The sequence below is a fragment of the Scylla paramamosain genome, chromosome 46, assembly GCF_035594125.1.
Source record: "Scylla paramamosain isolate STU-SP2022 chromosome 46, ASM3559412v1, whole genome shotgun sequence".
NCBI lineage: Eukaryota > Metazoa > Arthropoda > Malacostraca > Decapoda > Portunidae > Scylla > Scylla paramamosain.
Window position 1 is genome coordinate 4297179 of NC_087196.1, and position 21179 is coordinate 4318357.

The 21179-nt window shown below is 40.7% G+C and overlaps 4 protein-coding genes across 9 annotated transcripts in view; 1 reads left to right on the forward strand and 3 right to left on the reverse strand.

Annotated features, from left to right (window-relative positions):
* Positions 1 to 826: 826 nt before the first annotated feature.
* Positions 827 to 8562, reverse strand: LOC135094578 (cell division cycle protein 20 homolog). 3 transcript variants are annotated; one of them, XM_063994802.1, is made up of 11 exons: positions 8433 to 8562; positions 7212 to 7623; positions 6482 to 6574; positions 5962 to 6070; positions 5698 to 5812; positions 5190 to 5289; positions 4504 to 4632; positions 3462 to 3614; positions 3033 to 3250; positions 2150 to 2528; positions 827 to 1658 (listed from the first exon to the last, which is right to left on the reverse strand). In XM_063994802.1, exons 2-11 carry the CDS (start codon positions 7348 to 7350, stop codon positions 1474 to 1476), a joined length of 1620 nt encoding a protein of 539 aa, XP_063850872.1. In that variant the 5' UTR covers positions 7351 to 7623; positions 8433 to 8562; the 3' UTR covers positions 827 to 1473. The 3 variants fall into 3 exon arrangements, with proteins under 3 accessions (XP_063850872.1, XP_063850873.1, XP_063850874.1); XM_063994803.1 differs by having other exon boundaries at positions 7212 to 7335; positions 8433 to 8540; XM_063994804.1 differs by having other exon boundaries at positions 7212 to 7313; positions 8433 to 8523.
* A 292-nt stretch (positions 8563 to 8854) lies between these two features.
* Positions 8855 to 11258, forward strand: LOC135094579 (large ribosomal subunit protein eL21-like). Its single transcript, XM_063994805.1, has 4 exons — positions 8855 to 8917; positions 9695 to 9836; positions 10645 to 10778; positions 10991 to 11258. The coding sequence occupies exons 2-4, from the start codon at positions 9708 to 9710 to the stop codon at positions 11208 to 11210; spliced, it is 483 nt and encodes a 160-aa protein (XP_063850875.1). The 5' UTR covers positions 8855 to 8917; positions 9695 to 9707; the 3' UTR covers positions 11211 to 11258.
* A 1278-nt stretch (positions 11259 to 12536) lies between these two features.
* On the reverse strand, positions 12537 to 17836 carry LOC135094580 (protein adenylyltransferase Fic-like). The gene is made up of 6 exons (XM_063994806.1): positions 17479 to 17836; positions 17007 to 17241; positions 16496 to 16725; positions 15821 to 15996; positions 15446 to 15655; positions 12537 to 14457 (listed from the first exon to the last, which is right to left on the reverse strand). Exons 1-6 carry the CDS (start codon positions 17813 to 17815, stop codon positions 13693 to 13695), a joined length of 1953 nt encoding a protein of 650 aa, XP_063850876.1. The 5' UTR covers positions 17816 to 17836; the 3' UTR covers positions 12537 to 13692.
* A 353-nt stretch (positions 17837 to 18189) lies between these two features.
* Positions 18190 to 21179, reverse strand: part of LOC135094582 (facilitated trehalose transporter Tret1-like) — a 20975-nt gene continuing 17985 nt past the window's right edge. For all 4 annotated transcript variants that reach the window (XM_063994810.1, XM_063994808.1, XM_063994809.1 and 1 more), the window contains exons 7-11: positions 20526 to 20723; positions 20343 to 20440; positions 19718 to 19851; positions 19274 to 19484; positions 18190 to 18842 (exon numbers count right to left, since the gene is read on the reverse strand). In XM_063994810.1, the coding sequence (XP_063850880.1) occupies positions 18660 to 18842; positions 19274 to 19484; positions 19718 to 19851; positions 20343 to 20440; positions 20526 to 20723 (824 nt within the window). In that variant the 3' untranslated portion in view covers positions 18190 to 18659. The remainder of the gene's footprint in view (positions 18843 to 19273; positions 19485 to 19717; positions 19852 to 20342; positions 20441 to 20525; positions 20724 to 21179) is intronic.

The window sequence follows — 21179 nt, forward strand, 5'->3', positions numbered from 1 at the left end:
TGTCTTTTCAATATCATATACAAAGTTTTCTGGATTATCAGTATGATTTTGGCAAACTCGAAATTAAATAACCCTTTCTTATTTTAGTTTCCATCCATTGTGTATTACAACCTATTTATCATCTTCTTTACAATTATTATGTATATTTAAAAGCAATAGAATTTTTCTAAACATTTTAATCTTCTTATTAACATTTTGGCATGACTCAAACTCAAAACTGCCTCTTCATTATTACTTCGCTTTAGAGTTTTGTTATGGTAAATGACAATAAGCCAGCTTTTTTTATTTATATTTTACGGGTTAAGATATTAGATAATGATGTCTATGAAATATGCCTTTAATGAATATCGAAATCAAGACGCTTCAACTTTTGCGCGGGAAATTTCAAACGACTCCCGGCGCTTGCTTTCCTTCCTCATCTCAATTACTGAATATACTGCATCTTATGTGACAACTCTAGTGATATATTGCAGGCCAGAGAGTATATCGATAATTACTCTTAACTTCTGAGAGAAATAAAGCCCGTTTCCTACCCTGCATTTACCCAAATCTGAGACCACAGGAAGACCCCACAGTACACACCTGTTCACCCTTGCCTTTTTATAATTAGACCGTTCTCTACCCTGCACCTCCTCCAGTGCTCAGATCACAGCAGATGCAAGGTACTTCCACAGCAACACTGGTCTTCCTTCCCCTTCGTAATGAGTGTTTTCTACATCTTGATACCACAGCTGAGAAATAGTAAATTTATATAGCTTGAAAATGAGAGAGAGAGAGAGAGAGAGAGAGAGAGAGAGAGAGAGAGAGAGAGAGAGAGAGAGAGTACTGAACCAATACACACTTTATTTTCAAATCCACAGATACACTTATTGCAAGAAATACATCATACAAACATAATGCACATTAAAAAAAAAAAAAAAAAAAAAAAAAAAAAAAACACATACAAAAAATACATTCGTAAATCTAGTCCCAGAAGCTTAGAATATAATACACATATAAAAAATATTAAAACACAGACTTATAACTTAAAACTATAGCATTTATTTCCACACCCTATAAAATATGTAATAACTTAGTGTATTAAGTGTATGGCAATAGCTGGAACATATACACAGACACAGGGATATGGTAACACTGTAGCTATCCTGTGCTGAGTCTGGCAGTAACTTAAACAGGAAAAATGAGATAAGTTTATTTGTCTCTCTCTCTCTCTCTCTCTCTCTCTCTTTGTAGCTTAATAAGTACTAAAATGGTGAAAGAAATGAAGGAAGAAAGGAAAAAAGGGATAAAATGAGGAAAAGTGAAAGAAAATATAACAAAAATGAACTTGAATCAATAAAAACAAATATCAAAGAAAAATGAGAAAAGAAAAAAAATCTAGATAAAAAAAAATCAAGAAAAGAAAGGAAAAAAAAAATAGGAAAACAAAGAAATATTTAAGAAAACACCACAACCACCACCACAACCACCAAACTATCGGATGGTTCTGGCACGAGCGAGGGCCGAGATCGGATGGTTCTTGGATGCATCAGCCTGCTTCTTGTCCTTCTTATCTATCGCCCAACACTTCCACATCCGGATGGTCTCGTCGGCTGCTGCGCTGGCCACCACCTGACCATCCGGGGACAGGCAGAGCTCCAGAACCCTCCCTGTGTGGCCTGGACGGATGGACGGATGGGTTAATTTAGTTATTTTTTGTGTTTTTATGATTTTTTTTTTATTCAGTGAGGGAAAGTGATATGAGATGGATGAAGGGATGAGTATATTGAGTTGTAAGGCAAGGATGGTTGGATGGATGGATGGATGGTAGTCTTGAGATTAATTTAGTGTTTTTTTGTTTTTTAATGATTTTTTGTTAAGTTAGGTCAAAGAAGGTTAAGTTAGGTATTGTTAGGTTAAGCAAGGTTAGGTCAAGTGAGAGCAGGTCAAGTTAGATTAGGTCAAGGAAGGAAAGAATAAATGAAGGAATGAAAAAAATTATGAAGGAAAGAATGTAAAAATGAAGGTCAGGTCAGGTCAAGTGAGAGCAGGTCAAGTTAGATTAGGTAAAGGAAGGAAAGAATAAATGAAGGAATGAAAAAAATAATGAAGAAGGAAAGAATGTAAAAATGAAGGTGAGGTCAGGTCAAGTGAGGTGAGGAGCACACACCTGTCAGGTCGACCACTTTGGCCATGGAGGGATACTTCCAAATGGTGAGCTGATTGTTGGAGAACCCATGACCTGATATAATTTCCTTATAATGAGTTGACCACAAGATGGAGGACACCTGGGACGTGGTCGTTATGTCCTTCAAACAAAGCCCAGTGCTGCAGTTCCAGAGGCGGATGGTTCTGTCAGCCGTCCCTCCACCCGTTGCCAGAATGTTGCTCTGCCAGGGGCTCCACGCCAGGGCCTTGATGGCGGACTGGTGCTCGGTGAAGGTGTGGAGGGGTGTTGTCGCTGTCTTCTCCCAAATGTTGATCTGGTTGTCGTTGGCGCCGGATGCCAGGAGTCGCCCGTCGGATGACCACTTCAGGCCGCACACCTCCTGTAGGGTTGGTTAGTGTGTGAGGCTGTGGGTGATAATGTTGCTAATCTGTCTTAACCTTAGTATCAGTGTGAGGTTGTGGTTTAAAATGTTGCTAATCTGTCCCTCTTATCCTTGGCATCATCAGTGTGCGGGTCATAGTGTTGCTAATCTGTCATATCCTTAGGTGAGGCTGTGGGCTAAAATGTTGCTAATCTGTCCCTCTTATCCTTATCATCATCGGGCTGTGGGTTATAATGTTCCTGGTCTCCTCTCATCCTGGCATTATCTGTAGAGTGTTTCAGCAGCACAACTCCTGCAGGGATGGTTAGTGTGAGGCTGTGGGCTATAAAAGTGTCTCCTCCACCAGCTGCCTCTCTCTTTTCACCAAACATCCCCTACTCCTCTCTTTCTCCTTGACATTCACACTTACTCTTATTACACCACATACACTTCACCTCTCCCTTACCACATTAAAAACCAACCCTTCCCTTGACCCCCCCACACATCAAGAGCCTCCCTGACCTGCGTGTGGCCTCGGAGCGTGGCCACGTGATGCTCTGCCACTCTCACATCATGGTGGAAGATCTGGCCTGACCGGGAGCCTGACGAGAGGATGTAGGTGTTCCAAGACAGAGAGCTGACACGGTTCTGGTGGTCACCCATTGTTCGGAGAAGCTTCTGCTGAGCCACGTCCCACAGCTGGGTCAAGCCGGAACTCAGGCCTATCGCCAACACGTGACCTGGGGGGATGGTAAATTTAGGCAGGAGCTTAGACTAGGTTAGGTAAGGTGCCATTGAACCAGGTAAGGAAACAAGTTAGGTTAGGTTAGGTTAAGGTAAGTTAAGTTAGAGTATGTTAGGTTAGATAAGACAAAATGCCATTCTTCTGTGATTTAATGAAGGAAAATGTAAATTTAGGTTAAGTTAAGACAGAACCCAATCTCACAGCACCTTCTTTAATCCAGGCCAGGGAACACACATAGTCGGGGTCATCCAGCTGCGTAAGGGCTGTGATGGAACCGTTGCCAGCATTCCAGATGTACACACAGCTGCCCAGAGCCACACCCAGGTGATTGTTGGTGCTCCAGTCCAGGAGGTGAAGATCTGAGTGGGGAGGAACACAAGAGAATCACAGGTCAACACTTTTCCTGTATTTTCGTTTAAAGTCTCCCCTAATTTCCAACCAATGAGATTGCTCGTCTTGCTGAAATGTGGTGATTATTTTTATTCCCTTTTTCATCTTTTTTGTCAATGTTTATGATTTTGTTCCTGGTGCTGTAAAAGGCTTAGAGAGTGAGGGAAATCTGGAGAAGGTGGAGGGACACAAGTTAATGGGAATGTGGATACAGTGAAGATGTGAAGATTGTGGATAGAGTGAGGCAAAGAACTGAGGAATAATGGCTGGGAGTGAACAAAGGGAAGAGAAATAAAGAGTGGATAAACAGAGGAAGCGGAAAACTGAGCAATAATGAATGCAAATGAACGAAAGACACGAAAAGAGGAGAAATAAAAGATGCAGATAAATATAGACAAAAAAAAGAGAGAAATAAAGAATGAAAGAAAAATTAAAACAAAAAAACAAGAATAATGAGATGAAACACAACAAAACAAAACAAAACTAAGAAAAATCCATGAAAAAGGAGAAAAAACACCACCAATACAACCACCACCACCACATAAAGACAAAAAGAGAGAGAAATAAAGAACGAAAGAGAAATTAGAACACGAAAACAAGAAAAGCAAGATGAAACACAAAACAAAACAAAATAAAACTAAGAAAATTGATGAAAAAGGAAGAAAAAACACCACCACCACCACCATCACCACATAAAGACAAAAAGAGAGAGAAATAAAGAACAAAAGAGAAATTAGAACACGAAAACAAGATGAAACACAACAAAACAAAATAAAACTAAGAAAAATCAATGAAAATGAGATAAAACACCACCACCAGCACCACCACGACCACCACCACCACCACCACCACACTCACAGTAGTCATTGAGCAGGTCAGGGGCGTCCAGTATCTTCTCTGGCACGCTGGGGATGTGACGAGACGAGGAGGCTTTGGGCATGACAGTCTTACCAGCACTGTAGAGCACCTTCAGATTGTTGACGTAGCCTGTAGGGGGGAGAGATGACTGGTGAAAGATGACGCACACACACACATGCACAAACACACACATAAACACACATATACACAAACAGGGATCATAATACATAAAAAAAAAAAAAAAAAAAAAAAAAACTGTAAAAACACATATTTATAGGGTAATTAATGCAATAGTACTTTAAATATGTATGAATCTAATTAATGTACACAGTAAGAGAAAAAGAGAGAGTGAGAGAGATAGTGTGAGTGTGACAGAGAGAGAAAGAGAGAGATAAGAGATAAGAGACATAGGGGAAACCTTTTTTTTCCCCCTTTATGCAGAAGGAAGGAAGGAAGGAAGGAAGGAAGGAAGGAAGGAAGGAACAATTAGAAGGACCACCAATTAAAACCAACAAAATTTGTATGAAAAAATTATAAAATAAAAAATAATAATAATAAATAAATAAAAAAAATAAAACAAAATACATAAATAAATAAAATAAAATAAATAAAATAAAAACTGTGTATTCCCAAGAGACAGCCGGAGCAGGGGAGCTAAGATGACAGGGAGAGGAGGCCAAACACACCTTCCTGGGCCTGGGGTGCCTTGTTCTTGAAGGAGAGGATGCGTGTGTTGGGAGGCTGGCCATCATTCAAGTTCTCTATCATTTTTTCCTTGTACTCTTTCTGCAGGGGACGGAAGGAGGGAAGGAAGGAAGTAAAGGGTTAGATTCCAAGTTTTCCTTATTATTTTACTCATTGTAAGGTAGAACAACACACATATATATATCAGGGGCAGGTTTGTTTATCAGTATGGTGTGCTGGGTGAATAAAATAGACATATACACAGACAAACTTCATAAAAAGCTGAAAAATATAACAAAATAGAAGTGACTCAGTAATGACAGATACAATATTGGTGAAATAAACAAAAGCATTATATGAACTTAAAAATTAAGAGTAAAATGACTGCAGATGCTGGATAAAATAGACAAATAAACAAACAAACAAACAAACAGACCATGAAAACTTAATATATACTACAAACAATTAAGAGATGATGGGAGTGTGTGTGTGTGTGTGTGTGTGTGTTACCTGTTGCAGGGTGAGCTCCTCCTCCTCTGTGTGGTCACCTCCAGAGGCCTCCATGCTTGTGACCAGCAGGTGATGTGACAACTCAAGGTCAGTGGTGCTGCGGTTGGGGATGAACCTGCAAGGAATGGTGGTGCTAATAGTAGTAGTAGTAGAAAGAAGAAAACAAGATGAAAAATAACAGAGGGAATATCAAACAAACTGCCCCATCCCTCTCTCTCTCTCTCTGTCTCTCTCTCTCTCACACACACACACACATACACACACCTGTCCTGCTGATTAAAAGGAGTCGTGGGTGTCTTACGGCTTGGTGTCTTCTGCCCAGCGCCTCTCACCGCCAGTTTAGGGATCACTCTTCCTGGGGACTTCCCTCGACCTGGCAATGTTGAGACACTGATGATAGCAAGACCAGGGTAACAGGGAAGGGCGAGGATGTGTTGGGTGTTAGAGAGGGATGTATGGGTGAGTCTTGATGAATATGGTGATAGGTAAGGGTGAGTAAAGGGAGATATGGTTAGATGAGTGAAGGAAAGAATGCAAATAAGAAATAAAGAGAGACATAACATAGTAAAAAAGAACAAGAATTATGACCTTCACTGTACAAAGGGAGATGAATAACCACACAGAACAAGACTTACGACCTTCACTGTACAAAGGGAGATGAATAAGCACATAGAACAAGACTTATGACCTTCACTGTACAAAGAGAGACAAATGAGCACAGCGAACAAGACTTACGACCTTCACTGTACAAAGAGGGACAGGTAAGGTGTGTGGGGGCGTTTACCTGGTGACTTCCCCCTGCCTGGGCTCTTAGTGTCCAGCAGAGAGCCACTATGGGGTGTTTTGGCAGAGCGTGGGCTGCTGCCGTCACAGTGGCCTGCAAAATAGGGACGAGATGTTGTGAAGAGTCCCATTAACACACCTGCCTACACACACCTGTTCTTGTTCCATCCTACACACCTGCTTGTTCTTGTTTTGCCCTATACACCTGCTTGTTCTTGTTTTCCCTACACACCTGCTTGTTCTTGTTCTGGCCTACATACCTGCTTGTTCTTGTTCTCCCCTATACACCTGCTTGTTCTTGTTTTCCTCTACACATGTGAATCTAAGAGGAAACAAAATGTCTTCTTTTTTTTTTTTGTCATTTCTGAATCTGTCTTGACCTGCTGTGACTCAATAAAAGATAAATAAATAAATGAGTAAATGAGTAGAATAATAAGTAAATGAATAAAGGTGAATAAGCATGTACACAAATGAAATGAAATAAAATAAATATCTATAATAAGCAAGAAGATGAAAAAGATGAAAAAAAAAAGAAAGGAGGAGAAAAAGGAGAAAAGAAGAAAAAGGAAGAAGAAATAAAATAAGAAAAAGAAATAGAAGAAACAGAAGAAAGAAAATAAATAAAACCAACAATAAAAATAATAATAAAAAAAAAACTATGACCCCACAACCCACATTGACCCCCACAATGACCCGCCCCACTTGACCCAGCTTGACCCGGTCCCACTTACTGTTCTCATTAGTGATAGTGAGCCTGGTGACCCCTTGCTCCTGCGCCTTCCTCTGCCAGCGGGGGGGCGGGGCGCGGTACAGGTCCCCCTCCATCTTTAGCGCTTCAGACAGATTGGCGTCAAACTGTAGGTGTGACATTGGAGGTGTGGGGGAGGGGGGGGGGTGGGGGCGTGGGGGAGTAGTGTATGGGGGTGTGTTGGGGGAAGGTGTGTGTGTGTGTGTGTGTGTGTGTGTGTGTGTGTAGGTGTTTTAAGTCTTATTTGCTTGAGTTTTTATTTATTTTTTTTCATTTACTTTTTTTTTTTTGCTAGAAAGTTTGTAATGTGTGTCTGTGCGTGCGTGCGTGCGTGCGTGTGTGTGTGTGTGTGTGTTAGTTTGTCAGTGTGTTGACTTCTGCTGCTGCTGCATCTGCTGTTTAGGGTAAGGAAAGTTAATGTTAGAATTTAGTAGTAGTAGTAGTAGTAGTAGTAGTAGTAGTGAAAAGTTGACATGACACAAGCTTACAAAATAATGAACAATAAAAAGAACATTCATAAAAAAAAAAAAAAAAACGACAATATCAAAGAAAATGGAGGATAAGTGCCTTGAAACCTTTAAACTTGCATAAGGGACACCAATCCTTTAATCTTAGCACACTCGTACCAAACACTGCTTCCACGGAACTGGTGTGGCTGCAGACTCGGCTAGGTCAGGTTAAGTTAGGTTAAGTTGAGTATTTCACAGGTAATCTCCTCTGTATGCCTACCTCGCCAGCGTAAACAGTTTATAAATTTAATTCTTCTTCTCTTCCTCCACCATAAACTTTCCTTCCTTCATCTAACTTAACCTAAGCCTACCACACACTCCAAGGTTCCTACATAGGCCTATCCCTTGCTTACGACTCACTACAACAGCAAATAAGCCTTAAAACAGCCAAGCATTATATGAAAGCATGACAAACAAGCAACTTTTATACCTTCCTTCCTTCATCTAACCTTACCTAAGCCTACCACACAGCCCCAGATTACCACATAGGCCTATTCGTCACTTACAACTCCCTACAATACCAAGTAAGGCCTTAAAACAACTAAAAACATGTATATTTTTAAAGGGTCTGAGAAACCATATTTAAATACCCTTCATTGGACTCATCCTACTCCAGTTTTATTCTATTTTCTGCCTTATTTAACAGTTATTATTCTCATTTATGGCGGGGATAAGTGGAGGAATACTTCGCTTACCTTCACATAGGAGGACTCGGGAAAATACAGCGGGAAATTGTGGAAATTAAGCGAAATACGGCAGGGTGTGGTAGCCAAACAGCTGCTGGGGATTTAAACCGTTCCCTAAAGAGAAGCTCGTTTGATTATCTTTTTTTGTATTTTTGTTGTTTTATTACTTTTTTGGATTTAATTTGCGTTTTTGTGTTTCTAAATTACTGATTTACTTTTTTTGAGTCGTGAAATGTTTATAAGATTGCTGAAAATGGGAGAAATATATATATGTGTGGATGCAAGCGTTAATACAAAATTAATATCCTTATATACAAGTTTTCCAACCAAAACAATGCAAGAAAATAAATAATAAAATGAAATGAAATAAATTGTAATCCTATAAAATACAAAATAATGCCCAAAAATGACCAAGATAGAGGTAAATAAAGGTGTGGATTCGGGTGTTTAGGGTGTGTGGGGTGACGCTGCCTTCTCTTCCTTCCCTGCCTCGTGTAAGTATACAAGCACGTCTCTTCTTTCCCTTATTTCACCTTTTTTACACAATTCTAGACCCTTATCATCAATACTGCCCATACTTGAAGGTGTGTAATACATCTATAGCTCATTGGAACGCCATTTTGTCTTGAAATAAGGCGGGAATCGTGTGAAATATTGGGATATGTAACACGTGTTTTGAGCGCCTGGGATGAAATTATGGATTGTTTGTTTATTTTTTGCCTGTCCTCGCCGGTGTTCGTCTGTTTGGCTAATTTGATGGTAATTAAGTTATTTTTTGGGGTAGTTAATATACAGGCAGGTGTAGGGTAGATATATTTAGCTAGATGTTACGTTTGTCTTACGTTTATTGTGTCTAGTATGTGTTATTTTAGTTATATTATCTGTTTTAGGTTGTTTAGTGGTGATTTGGTTGTGCTTGGAGTGTTTTAATAATGGCAGAGATTCGTTTTAAGTTTGGCGTGCGAGAAGTTACGTTAGGCTTGTGTTGGGGAAGTTGAGATGTGGGTAGTACTTATTTTCCTTCGCTTGGCTTATTTGATGGTGATTAAACCGTATTTTGGTGCTGTTAGTATTCAGGAAGGTGTATGTTACGTTAAATATGTGAAGTTTGGTGTGTGTGGCATGTTTAAAAGTGATAGTTTGGTGTGTAAATATGTATACTGTTAACCTCTCTCTCTCTCTCTCTCTCTCTCTCTCTCTCTCTCTCTCTCTCTCTCTCTCTCTCTCTCTCTCTCTCTCTCTCTCTCTCTCACCACACCTTGCGTCCACAGGTAAGCCGGCAAGATGACGAATTCTAAAGGTTTACGGCGCGGCACGCGTAATATGTTCTCCCGTGCCTTCAAGACCAACGGCACGGAGCACCTGTCCACCTTCCTCAGGGTGTACAAGGTCGGCGACATCGTGGACCTGAAGGTGAGGTGCTGCTGCTGATGGTAGTTGCATCTTTTCTTTTTCGTTTCCTTTTTTTAGTTTAGTTTTTTATCTTTTATCTTTATTTTGTTTATCAGACTCCACTCCACCAACTTGTGGCACTCTGCAGAGCCACCAATAATTTACAACAATAGCATGACATTTGTTATTTCTGTTATTGCACAATAAACTTAATGTAAAGGATGTGTAAAGCCAAGACTAGGTAATAAGACTATAACTTAATATTGTAATAACACAGTGTTGCATACTTAGACATACTAATACAACACTTTATATTGTGAACAACACAGTGATGCTTTTCTTTCATTTTTTTCTTGTTTTTGTCCTGTTCCATTTTCTTTTCTCTTGTGGTGGTGGTGGTGGTGGTAGTTATTCATTTGTTTTAGTTACTTTTTTCAATCATTGTAGTGATGGTGATATTAGTTGTAGTTCTTTTCCGTTTTTTTCTCAATTTCTTATTCTGTGCTTGTCCTATATTATTCCTCCTCCTGCTCTTCCTAATCTCCCCAGTTATTTTCATAGACTAAACATACACGTAACACAGTCTTCCTCCTTTCACTCAAATATGTCATTTATTAACCAATTTTAATTCTCCTACAGTCTTCCACCTTTCCTGTCATTTATTAATCAATTTTAATTCTCCCAGTCTTCCACTTTTCCTTCTTTCAAACAAATTCCTCATTTATTTATCAGTTTTAATTATCCCACTATCTTCACTCTACCTTGTTAACTGCCAAAGCTTCACCCGGCCTTATCAACACCAGCCACTGACACACCGTCTCCTCCACAGGGCAACGGGGCTTTCCAGAAGGGCCTGATCCACAAGTGTTACCACGGCAAGACTGGACGGGTCTTCAATGTGACCCAACATGCCGTGGGAGTCATTGTCAACAAGCGTGTCAAGGGGAAAATCCTGGCTAAGAGGTGTGTGTGTGTGTGTGTTGGGGGTGGTGTTGGGTTGTTGGGGGGGATATTTGTGTGGGTTAGGTTAAGTTTGTTGGTCTTTTGGTGTGTGTGTGTGTGTGTCCATCCATTCATCCACTCCACTCCACTCCACTCTACTAACCTACCCATCATTGATACCTCTGCACTCACTCATCCACCCAGCCTTCCACTATATCACCATCCACCCGCAGGCTCAATGTCCGCGTGGAGCACCTGACCCACTCCCGCTGCCGTGAGGACTTCAAGGCCCGCGTCAAGGAGAATGACCGTATCAAGCACGAAGCAAAGGCCAAGGGTGTTAAGGTGATCTGCAAGCGTCAGCCGGCCCAACCCAGACCAGCACACAAGGTTAACATCACCAAGAATAAGCCTGAGTTTTTGACGCCGCTTCCCTATGAGTTCATTGCCTAAGGGGTGTTGATGGAGCGTTAAATAAACAAATAAAGTGTGATTTGGTGATGCGAGTGTTTTCTTTCTTAGTGTATGGTTCCTTTGTTTTTTTTTTTTTTGTGGTTTGGTCCTTTTTTTCTTTGTTCATGTAAATATCTTTAATGCCAGAATAATGTCTAACAGCTTGAGGTGAAGGAAGAGAAGGATCATAGATAACAATATTTACTTGAATGATCGAGTGAGCCCTGAAAAAAAAAAAAATCACTCAAATTATAATATATATATATATATATATATATATATATATATATATATATATATATATATATAAATAAAAAAAATTAACACCAGAATTATGACAGACGATCGATGGAGGTGCGAAAATACAAAAATACAGAAATAAATACATCAATAAATATCGGAATAAAATACTATACATATCAATATGTATAGAAACCTGCCACACACTCAAACGGCGACGCTACTCGGAAGGATATCACAGAAAACAGGGCAAGCGAGATGCCAGCCCAATGACACACAAACAAGGGGAAATTGTGCGCAGACAATGAACAAGTTTAAAATCTTAAAGTTGAAATTAGGCTTATTAAAAAGGTGTAGAGAAGGATCATGTTAGCTAATGAAGGTTCAACATCATTTTGTCCCCAATTCTTTATCGTAAATGGGAAATAAGTGTTTAAATATGTCTAGGTAATCTCAAAGGTGACATGAGGCTTGAGAGGGGTCTTGGAAAGGATCACGTTAGCTTGAGAGAGTGAAAAGTCCTGGTTTTGTCCCTAATTCTCTTGCTTGACCCCATCACTTCATCAGAAATTGGAGGTAAGTGATGTGAAGTGTTAGTGGTTGGTTTAAGTCTTGTTAAGTGTCACTCTGCCTGATTATAAGTGTTTGTAAGTTTTATATTGATGTCATCCATTAATTTTTCAACCAGCAAGTCATTTGACCTAAAATAATGTGTCAATATTTGTTTTTAGGCCTTGAAAAAAGAGAATTATACAAAGTTAAGAATGACAGAAGGCAATTACACCATACTAAGAAGATAATCTGACCAAGTTAAGAATAAAAGAAAGATAATTACACCGAGTTAATGAGTTACACAAAATTAGGAACAAAAGAATTATACCAAAGAACGATTACACCAAGAACAGAATTACACCAAAGCAGGGAACCACAAAATTACAACAGATCAGGAACAACAGTAATATAACAACTTGAGGGTATGTGAAGTTTAAAAACGTGATTTTTGCGAGTACTAATGACACACCCTGCAGGACCTCACAGTCTGAAAGAATCTCCGAGTTTCGCTAAATATCAATATTCTTTGGTGCATGAGAGAGAGAGAGAGAGAGAGAGAGAGAGAGAGAGAGAGAGAGAGAGAGAGAGAGAGAGAAAATATCACCTGAGAAAGATATGAATATTAAAACGGAATATAATAAAAATAGATATTACTCTATCTAATATCACGTCATGTCACCCAAAATAAGGAATTAAGATCCTAAATAAATAAATAAGATGGTAAAAACTTGAAAAACACCCGAAATAAACCTTAAACCTAAATAAATAAATAAATAAATAAATAAGCAAATATGAAAAAAATACACCCATAAATAAGTAAATTAATAAATAAAATAAGTAAATCATGAAAAAACACACAAACCCACATAAAAAAAAAAAAAAAAAAAAAAAAAAAAAAAAAAAAAAAAACGAAAAAAAGAGAAACAGAAAACATGCAAATTTATAACAAGAACCAAATAAATAAATAAATAAATAAATAAATAAATAAATAAATAAATAAATAAGTAAATAAAAAATCACACAAGAACCAACACAAAAAATGCCCCCAAAAACCACAAAACCATAAATAATAATGATAATAATAATAATAATAATAATAATAATAATAATAATAATAATAATAATAATAATAATAACAACAATAATAATAATAATAATAAAAAGCCACAGAAACCACAACACTTCTTTAACAGAACCAATGACACCAAGGGCCACTATGCCTTCAGTAAACACACCATTCTGACCTTTACGACTCAAACGCCTTCGGTATTCTTGGATTTATAACATTTTAATGCATACGAGAGAAAAACGTTATAAGCTTAAAAAAATATTCCATTAATTCATATATTCACACATACAGACACACACATGCATACGTACATACATACATACATACAGTAATCTCTTTATAAAGTGTCTTTTTATTTACTGGCATTATTATTATTATTATTTATTATTATTGTTTTCTTGTCTAATTTCATCGGATTCTTTTAAGTTATGGATTTAGTTAACTTTTTTTTCTTACTTGTGCTTAATTTGCTTGAATTTTTGGGTTTACTGTCTTGTAAGGTTAGGTTAGGTTAGGTTTTCAATACAGCTCCCAGTACAACACACTCACGTACACCCCCCCCCCACCCCCCACCCCCACACATACTTAATTACAGGCTAGCTACACCCCTACCTGTTACCCCTAGAGCCCCCTGCCTGGGCCGGCCTCCTCTCTCTCCTCTACAAAGGCAGCAAGTCTTTCCTCTGATATAAGATACCTAATCACTTCCTCATGCTCTTTACTACTACTAATACTACCAATTATACTACCACTACTACTACTACTACTACTACTACTGCTACTACTATCAAAACTACTTAATCTACTTTGCTGTTCTCTAACTCGGATCTTTTCCTCCTCTCCCACGAACCACAAGTGCTCTCTACCATCTACCTCCATCACATCTACCTCTTCTTCTTCTTCTTCTTCTTCTTCCTCGTTCTCCCCGTCTCTCAGAATGTGGTCTTCGGTGGAGGAGGGTGTGAGAAGCCTTCCTCTATTCTCTGCATTCCCTCCCGTTGCTTGCCCCTCCCCCCGTTCCTCCCAGGGGGCGATATCGTCAACGGGTGTAAACAAAAACTTCTGCTTATCTTTGCTGGTGGAATGTGAGTTTGTCTTCGCATTATCAAACTTCTGCTTGCTTCTCTGCTGATCCTGTTGCACCTCTTGTTCCTCCTGCTCTTCCTTCATCTCTTCTGCCCTCTCTGCATCTTCCTGCTGCTTCCTCTGTGCTTCAATCTCTGGTAAAGCTTCCTTCGTGGCCCACAGGTAGACATCCAAGGTCTTTTCAGTGCAGTGAGCAACAAAACGTACGAAAGGCCTTGTATCGCCCTCATTGGCAAGCTGTAGACAGTCGTAATACAGCATTCGGTCCTGTTTACGAATTATAACAGGGGGGTAGCCAGCCTGTTGGGGAGAATAGGGGGGGTTAGTGATGGGGAGGAATGGGGAGATTGTGCGGGGATGGAAAGGGGTCAGTGTTGGGTAGGGAAGGCTAGGAATGGAAGAATAATTATAGATAGTGTTATTTAGATGGTAAAATATTGGTAGAGATTTTATTTAGGCAGATGTTCTGGTAGGCCTGGGAGGGATGGGTAGGGAGGAGGAGGGGGGAGGTGGGTGGAAGAGATGTGGTGGCTATGGGGGGGCATGGGAGAGGTAAGGGTAATTAGAATAATAAGATAAATAAGATGAATATAATGCATTGTGGGCCATTAAGGTTTTTCAGTTAATAGCAATAATAACTGTGCTTTTAATTAACAAGCAGATATATTTCCCTGTTAATTCTGTGATACCTAGTGTGTGTGTGTGTGTGTGTGTGTGTGTGTGTGTGTGTGTGTGTGTGTGTGTGTGTGTGTGTGTGTGTGTGTGTGTGTGTGTGTGTTTGTCTGTCTGCCAACACAATCATTCTTTATAATCTGATGCCAAAAGAATTATAAGACAGCATGACAGACAGGCAGACAGACAGTGGTGGTGATGGTGGTAGTAGTAGTGGTGACAAAGTTTTATTTCTAAATTGTCATATTTATGTGTGTGTGTGTGTGTGTGTGTGAAAGTGTCTGTCTGTCTGTCTGTCAACATTATCATTACTTAAAGAGACACACAGACAAACTACAAAGTGCTCAGTGTGTGCGTGTGCGTGTGCATGTGTCCGTCTGTCCGTCCGTCACTTACTTCACAGTCTGAGGTGAAGCAGTAACCCTTCTGTGGACAAACGGCTGGTCAGTTCAAACATTCCCATCCCTTTAAAGATTTCTGTGTTGAGTCAATATTTCCACTCCCTCAAACCACACAGACACAAAGCTCCCCATCATCTACCATTAACACAGCATTACTTCCCTGTATGTAATCCACACCTTTATTCACCCAACACACTCCAACCCAATAAACTCACTTGCATAAGTAAAAAATTCATAATGAGTCTGGCAGTTCGTCCATTCCCATCAGAGAAGGGATGAATGAAGACCAGCTTGTAGTGGGCCAAGGCAGCGTAGCGGACTGGGTGAAGGGCTTGAGCTTCGGGGGAATTTAGCCAGGCAATAAAGTCCTCCATTAGCACCTGCAGCCGTGTTGGGGGTGGCGGGATGTGGTCGCTGACGTACACCTGCGTGGGAGATGTGGGTGTGTGGGTGGGTGGGGGAGAATAGGGTGGGTTTGTTTTCTGGTGTTTTGGGGGTGTTTTGGCTGGATATCTAAAAAAATACGAACTAATTAATACTATATACAGAGTGTGTGTGTGTGTGTGTGTGTGTTCAAGTGTGTGCCTCACCTGAGTGGTCCGCAGCTGGCCAGCCTCTAGGGGGTCCACGTGGCCTAACACTCGGCGGTGGATCTCCAAGACGTCATGCAGGGTGATCAGGCCCACACGGTGTAGCAGAGTGGTGTTGATGAACTTAAGAGCCAGGTCCAGGCCTAGGATCTCATTGTGCTCCATCACACTCTTGCCTGGGGGTGAAGGGGGGTGTTAGAGTGGTGGTGGTGGTGGTTAGGTTTGGTTATGTTGAGTTATATCAGGTTAAGTTAGGTTAGGTTAAGTTAGGTTAGGTTAAGTTAGGTTAGGTTAGGTTAGGTTAAGTTAAGTTAGGGTGAATATGGTTGTGGTTGGGCTAGCCTAGGTGGTGATACTGATGCTAAAACTTGTATGAAGAAAATATGGCAAGGAAGATGAATAAGAAGAAAACATAGAATAATAATAATAATAATAATAATAATAATAATAATAATAATAATAATAATACAATGATAACAGAGGTTGTAGTGACAGTATGTAGAAATAATGAAAGTAAAATCATATTAAGAAAGAAAAATAATAAGAAAAAGATGAATAGAACAATAAAAGCAATGTACAGTGATTATGATAAAGAAAAGAAGGTAAAAACACACACACACACACACACACCAGTACCCCCACCAAACCCACACATACACACATACACACACGCACCTCCCACACTGAGCCTTGTCTCCAGAATCATCCGTGTCTGTGCGAGAGTCATAGTGTTTCCCTCAATGCCGGCCGTGTGGTAGATATGTTGGTAGTAAGCTTCCTTCTTGATCCTACGCAGGGCTGCCGAGGAGCTGGGAATGTGTGCCAGGTCATCTCTCTTGCCATCAATCCTCTCCAGCAACATTACATCCATTTCGTCTACTAGGGGTTGGGTGCGTCTTCTGTTCCTGTGGGTGAGTGGGTGGGTGTCAAAGATTTCTTCTGTAGATAAATTAACTTAAAGAATAAAAAGGTATCTAGTTTTTTTTCTGTTTCTATACTTCATGTTCTCTATCTATTTTTCTCTCTGTCTTTCCTAAATTACACATCTTTCTCTGTCTCCTATAGATAAGACATTCTCTCTATCTTTACTTCTTATTCCTCTCTCTATCTCTTCTTTATAAACAACTGTACTGTTTTAACATTACATTACAACTCTCTCTTGTCTCCCTCACACACACAGACAAACCTTAAAGCGCGTGAGTTAGCTGGGGACACAGCCAGGGCACGGAGGTACAGCTTGTCAGCCTTCACGACATCATTCCTGTGGTGTTCAAGGTACTCCCCGTAATGAACTAACACATCAGGGTGTCTTGGGGCCAGTGACAAGGCATGCTCCAGTAACCTTCCTGCCCTGGCACTCTTCCCATTGTACACCAACTCCTTGGCTCTCTTCAGGGTGTTCAGGGCCTCAATCTGTGCGTCTGTAAGGGGATAGAGGGATAGAGTCTCGTCCAACATGTCATGGCAGGCTGGGTTGCATCAGGTCACTTCACAGCTTGGGTCAGTCAAGCCAGGTAACACAACCCTAGAAACTTGAAGGTGCAAACTATTACACCAAATAACTTAATAACCACTACTACTACTATTACTACTACCATTTCTACAGCAACTACTACCACAGCTGTACTACTACCACCACCACCACCACCACAACTCACGGTGGTCCTCAAGCTCCGTGGTCTGCTTGGTGGTCAGCTGGTGGTCCTCGTGGTCCCCTAGCAGCGCCATAGCCACGTAGCCCTCGTCCATCAACGTCAGGTCAGCACCAGGCGGCAGTACCCCAAGAGTAGCCTTCAGGACCTCGCCAGCAGGTACTCCCACTCCCGCCCACCACGCCCGCAGCACGCCCACCATCCCCGCGCACACTACGCCGCAGAGGAATACTAAGGTTAAGGTCAACGGTCGCATTTCGCCGCGTCCTGTGAAGTGAGGGCCGCGCAGCAGGACATTTGTGAGAGAGGAACAGCACCCGCCACCGCTGCGCCGCTCGGCCATGGTAGTGACGCAACTCTGGCCAGCTGGCTGATTGTGTTTTCTCCACGGGGTTACTAATACATGAATTTGGGTTGTTTTTTGGGTAAATCTGAAGGCATGTAATGAATGAGGATATTTATATGTGGAATATTACAAAAGATGAAGGCAGTACATAAATTATTAGAGCAAATATGAGATAGTGATGTTTTGAAGAGTTAAAAAATAAGCGGGAAATTTGACTTGCTAAGTAGAATAACTCCGGGCGGGCGACAGCTGTAGGCGTCTCTCTCTCTCTCTCTCTCTCTCTCTTTCTCTCTCTCTCTCTCTCTCTCTCTCTCTTCCCATTCCCATCCCTCCTCCCCATCCCCAGGTTAAGGGCAACTAAAACCACAACATGTAGCTTTATTATTTATTATTGACAAGTAACAAAAATGAGTTAAGTACGATCAATAGTGCTTATTTTCGCGTATCTTCGTGCCGTGAAAACGTGACTAATGATGTGTGACTGTGTGTCTGAAAACAATGCTGATGATGCAACGAAGTGGTTTAGAGTATGGATTTATTGTTGTTGTTGTTATTATTGTTATTTTCAGGTAATTAGACAAATGTAAGGATGGGAATGAGAGGTGGAAACAGACAAACATATTTCATACAGGGACAGCCACGTGTAGGCTAGATGGTTTCCTGCAGCAACTCTTGTGTCCTTCTATTCGTACGTTGTAGAAGAAGTGGTAGCCGCAGCATACAATGACGCATTTTACAGAGCTTAAAAAACACAAACCTAACACGCGACTGATAAAATACACATATTGTTTTACAAATAAGCGTTTTCCCTTGCATTCTCACACTCCAGCGCCTTCCTCGCTTACCCAACGGCTTTCCCAGCTGTCTCTCTGATGAAGAAGAACGTGAAGGGAATGCCAACGACGCAGAAGAAGCAGTAGGCGCCGTAGAGCCCAGCCTGTGTCATTACGGTTACCATGGGCGTGAAAAACTGAAGTGTAGTGAAGGTACTCAGGGTCCAGATAGTGAAGCAGATACTGCAGGCCTGAGGGAGTGACAGACGGAGGCGCAGACGGGAAGATGAACGTGTAGAGGAGACGGGAAGATAAGAGGAGGAGGACGAGGAGGAGGAGGAGGAGGAGGAGGAGGAGGAGGAGGAGGAGGAGGAAAGGGGAAAAAAAAAGATATTGTTATCTTTTGTTACTACTACTACTACTACTACTACTACTACTACTACTACTACTACTACTACTTTTACTCAAACAAACAAAATAACAAACAAAAACTATCATAGATCTAATAATAATAAAAAAAACCGACCTAATAATAATAATAATAATAATAATAATAATAATAATAATAATAATAATAATAATAATGATAATAATAATAATACATACATACAAACATTCTCTCTCTCTCTCTTTCTCTCTCTCTCTCTCTCTCTCTCTCTCTCTCTCTCTCTCTCTCTCTTACCTGGGATCTAATGGCCGTGGGAAAATACTCTTGATTCAACAAAAAAGGCATCAAATTTAATCCCATAAACATTGCGGTCTGGGACAAGCCAAGGAAGGCGAGAGGCGCCCACCCCCACCCCTCTATGCCCACCACAGCAGGGGACGTTGCGGTGGTGGTGGTGGTGGCTGCGGTGGTGGTGGTGGTGATGAAGGTGGTGATAGTGGTGGTGCTGTGGGAAATACAGGAAGGGGGATTAAGAGTACGCTTGTGTGGGGGTAGTAGTAGTAGTAGTAGTAGTAGAAAAATAAAAATATAGACATGTTTTTATTCAAGGACAATCACGTGTAGGTCTGATGGCTTCCTGCTACAACCCTTCCATTCGTTTTGTCACTCCCACCCACTGCCACTCACTTTCACTCACTCCTAGCCACTCTCAGCCACTCTCAGCCACTCTTAGCTTACCTGCCACTCTCCAGCACGCCGCAGTACACTGACATCAGGCCCAAACCCACGGCCATGATGGAAAAACAAAGGAATAACGTGTTTCTTCTTCCTATTCCATCAATTAAGAAGACACTCACAATGCCTCCTGCGAACTAGAGAGAGAGAGAGAGAGAGAGAGAGAGAGAGAGAGAGAGAGAGAGAGAGAGAGAGAGAGAGGTTCAGTTAACGAATATATATGAAATGTTTGAATTTAATCGATGTAAAAATGATCGGTATATTTATGTTCATGATAGCACACACACACACACACACACACACACACACACACACACACACACACACACACACACACACACACGCGCAGGAATGAATGATTAAAGAAGAAAGGAAGGATGAAAGAAATGAAGACAGAAAGACAGAAGAAAAGTAAGGAAGGAAGGAGAGAATCAGAAATTTAGAAACGAAAGAACGAAGGAAGGAAGGAAAATGGGAGAGAAACAAAGGAAAGAGAAAAACAAACATCAGACTGGAAAAAAAAGCATAAATGAAAGGATGAAAAACACAAACACACACAAACACACACACAGATACCTACCCTCCCCCTCACACACACACACACACACACACACACACACACACACACCTGCAGAACCATCAGTATTATAGATGCAACTCCGCTATCCACTGAGCTGCCAGCTGCCTCAAAGATTTGGACTGAATAAGAATTAATCGCGAGGAAACCTGGAAAAAGAATAAATGAATGAATAAATGAGTAAATAGATAAATGGATAAACAGATAGACAGATAGATACACACACACACTTACCTGTAAAAGCCACAAGGAAGAAGAGGCCAGATACTACAAGCAGAGACTTCAGAATTTCAGATTGCGCTAGTGTTCGCCAGCTTCCTGTCGTGCCTTCCTGCTGCTTATTGAAATCCTTGTAGCTGTTCACCTCTTGCTGTATATTGGCGTGGTGTCCCCTCAGCTCCAACAGAACCTTCATAGCCTTGTCCTCTCTGCCTGTTTGACGTGAAAGACTGACAGATAACGAGGTTTCTACATTGTCAGCAGGAGAAACACTTTCGAGAATCTAGTTAATCAGCAGTTTCTAAATGTGGGCGTGAGATAGATAAAAAAACAAAAAAAACATGAGAGAGGAGATGAAATACAGATATTGGAATGTTGGTATGAGGCTAAAGAAAGGGTTGATGAAGAGAGGGAGTAGAGGAGAAGGATGAAGAGAGGGTATGATGAAGTACAGACGAAGAGAGAGAGAGAGAGAGAGAGAGAGAGAGAGAGAGAGAGAGAGAGAGAGAGAGAGAGAGAGAGAGAGAGAGAGAGAGAGAGAGAGAGAGAGAGAGAGAGAGAGAGATAAACTAGAGAAAAAAAGAAAAAAAACGTTAGGGACTAGAAAGAGAGAAATAAACTAGAAGAAAAAAGAAAAAAAAACGTTAGGGACTAGAAAGAGAGAGAGAG

Bases quoted from the DNA above. Each gene is read 5' to 3' on its own strand.
- LOC135094578 (XM_063994802.1), bottom strand. From the start codon at position 7,350: ATGTCACACCTACAGTTTGACGCCAATCTGTCTGAAGCGCTAAAGATG. The intron at 6,071-6,481 runs GTAAACGCCCCC...CAACATTGCCAG, and splicing joins AGGCAGGGGGAAGTCACCAG to GTCGAGGGAAGTCCCCAGGA. The intron at 3,251-3,461 runs GTGCTGTGAGAT...CCATCCCCCCAG, and splicing joins CCTGGCCTGGATTAAAGAAG to GTCACGTGTTGGCGATAGGC.
- LOC135094579 (XM_063994805.1), top strand. From the start codon at position 9,708: ATGACGAATTCTAAAGGTTTACGGCGCGGCACGCGTAATATGTTCTCC. The intron at 9,837-10,644 runs GTGAGGTGCTGC...TCTCCTCCACAG, and splicing joins GCGACATCGTGGACCTGAAG to GGCAACGGGGCTTTCCAGAA. The intron at 10,779-10,990 runs GTGTGTGTGTGT...ATCCACCCGCAG, and splicing joins GGGAAAATCCTGGCTAAGAG to GCTCAATGTCCGCGTGGAGC.
- LOC135094580 (XM_063994806.1), bottom strand. From the start codon at position 17,815: ATGGCCGAGCGGCGCAGCGGTGGCGGGTGCTGTTCCTCTCTCACAAAT. The intron at 17,242-17,478 runs GTGAGTTGTGGT...ATCCCCTTACAG, and splicing joins CACGGAGCTTGAGGACCACC to ACGCACAGATTGAGGCCCTG. The intron at 15,656-15,820 runs GTGAGGCACACA...TCTCCCACGCAG, and splicing joins GCCAGCTGCGGACCACTCAG to GTGTACGTCAGCGACCACAT.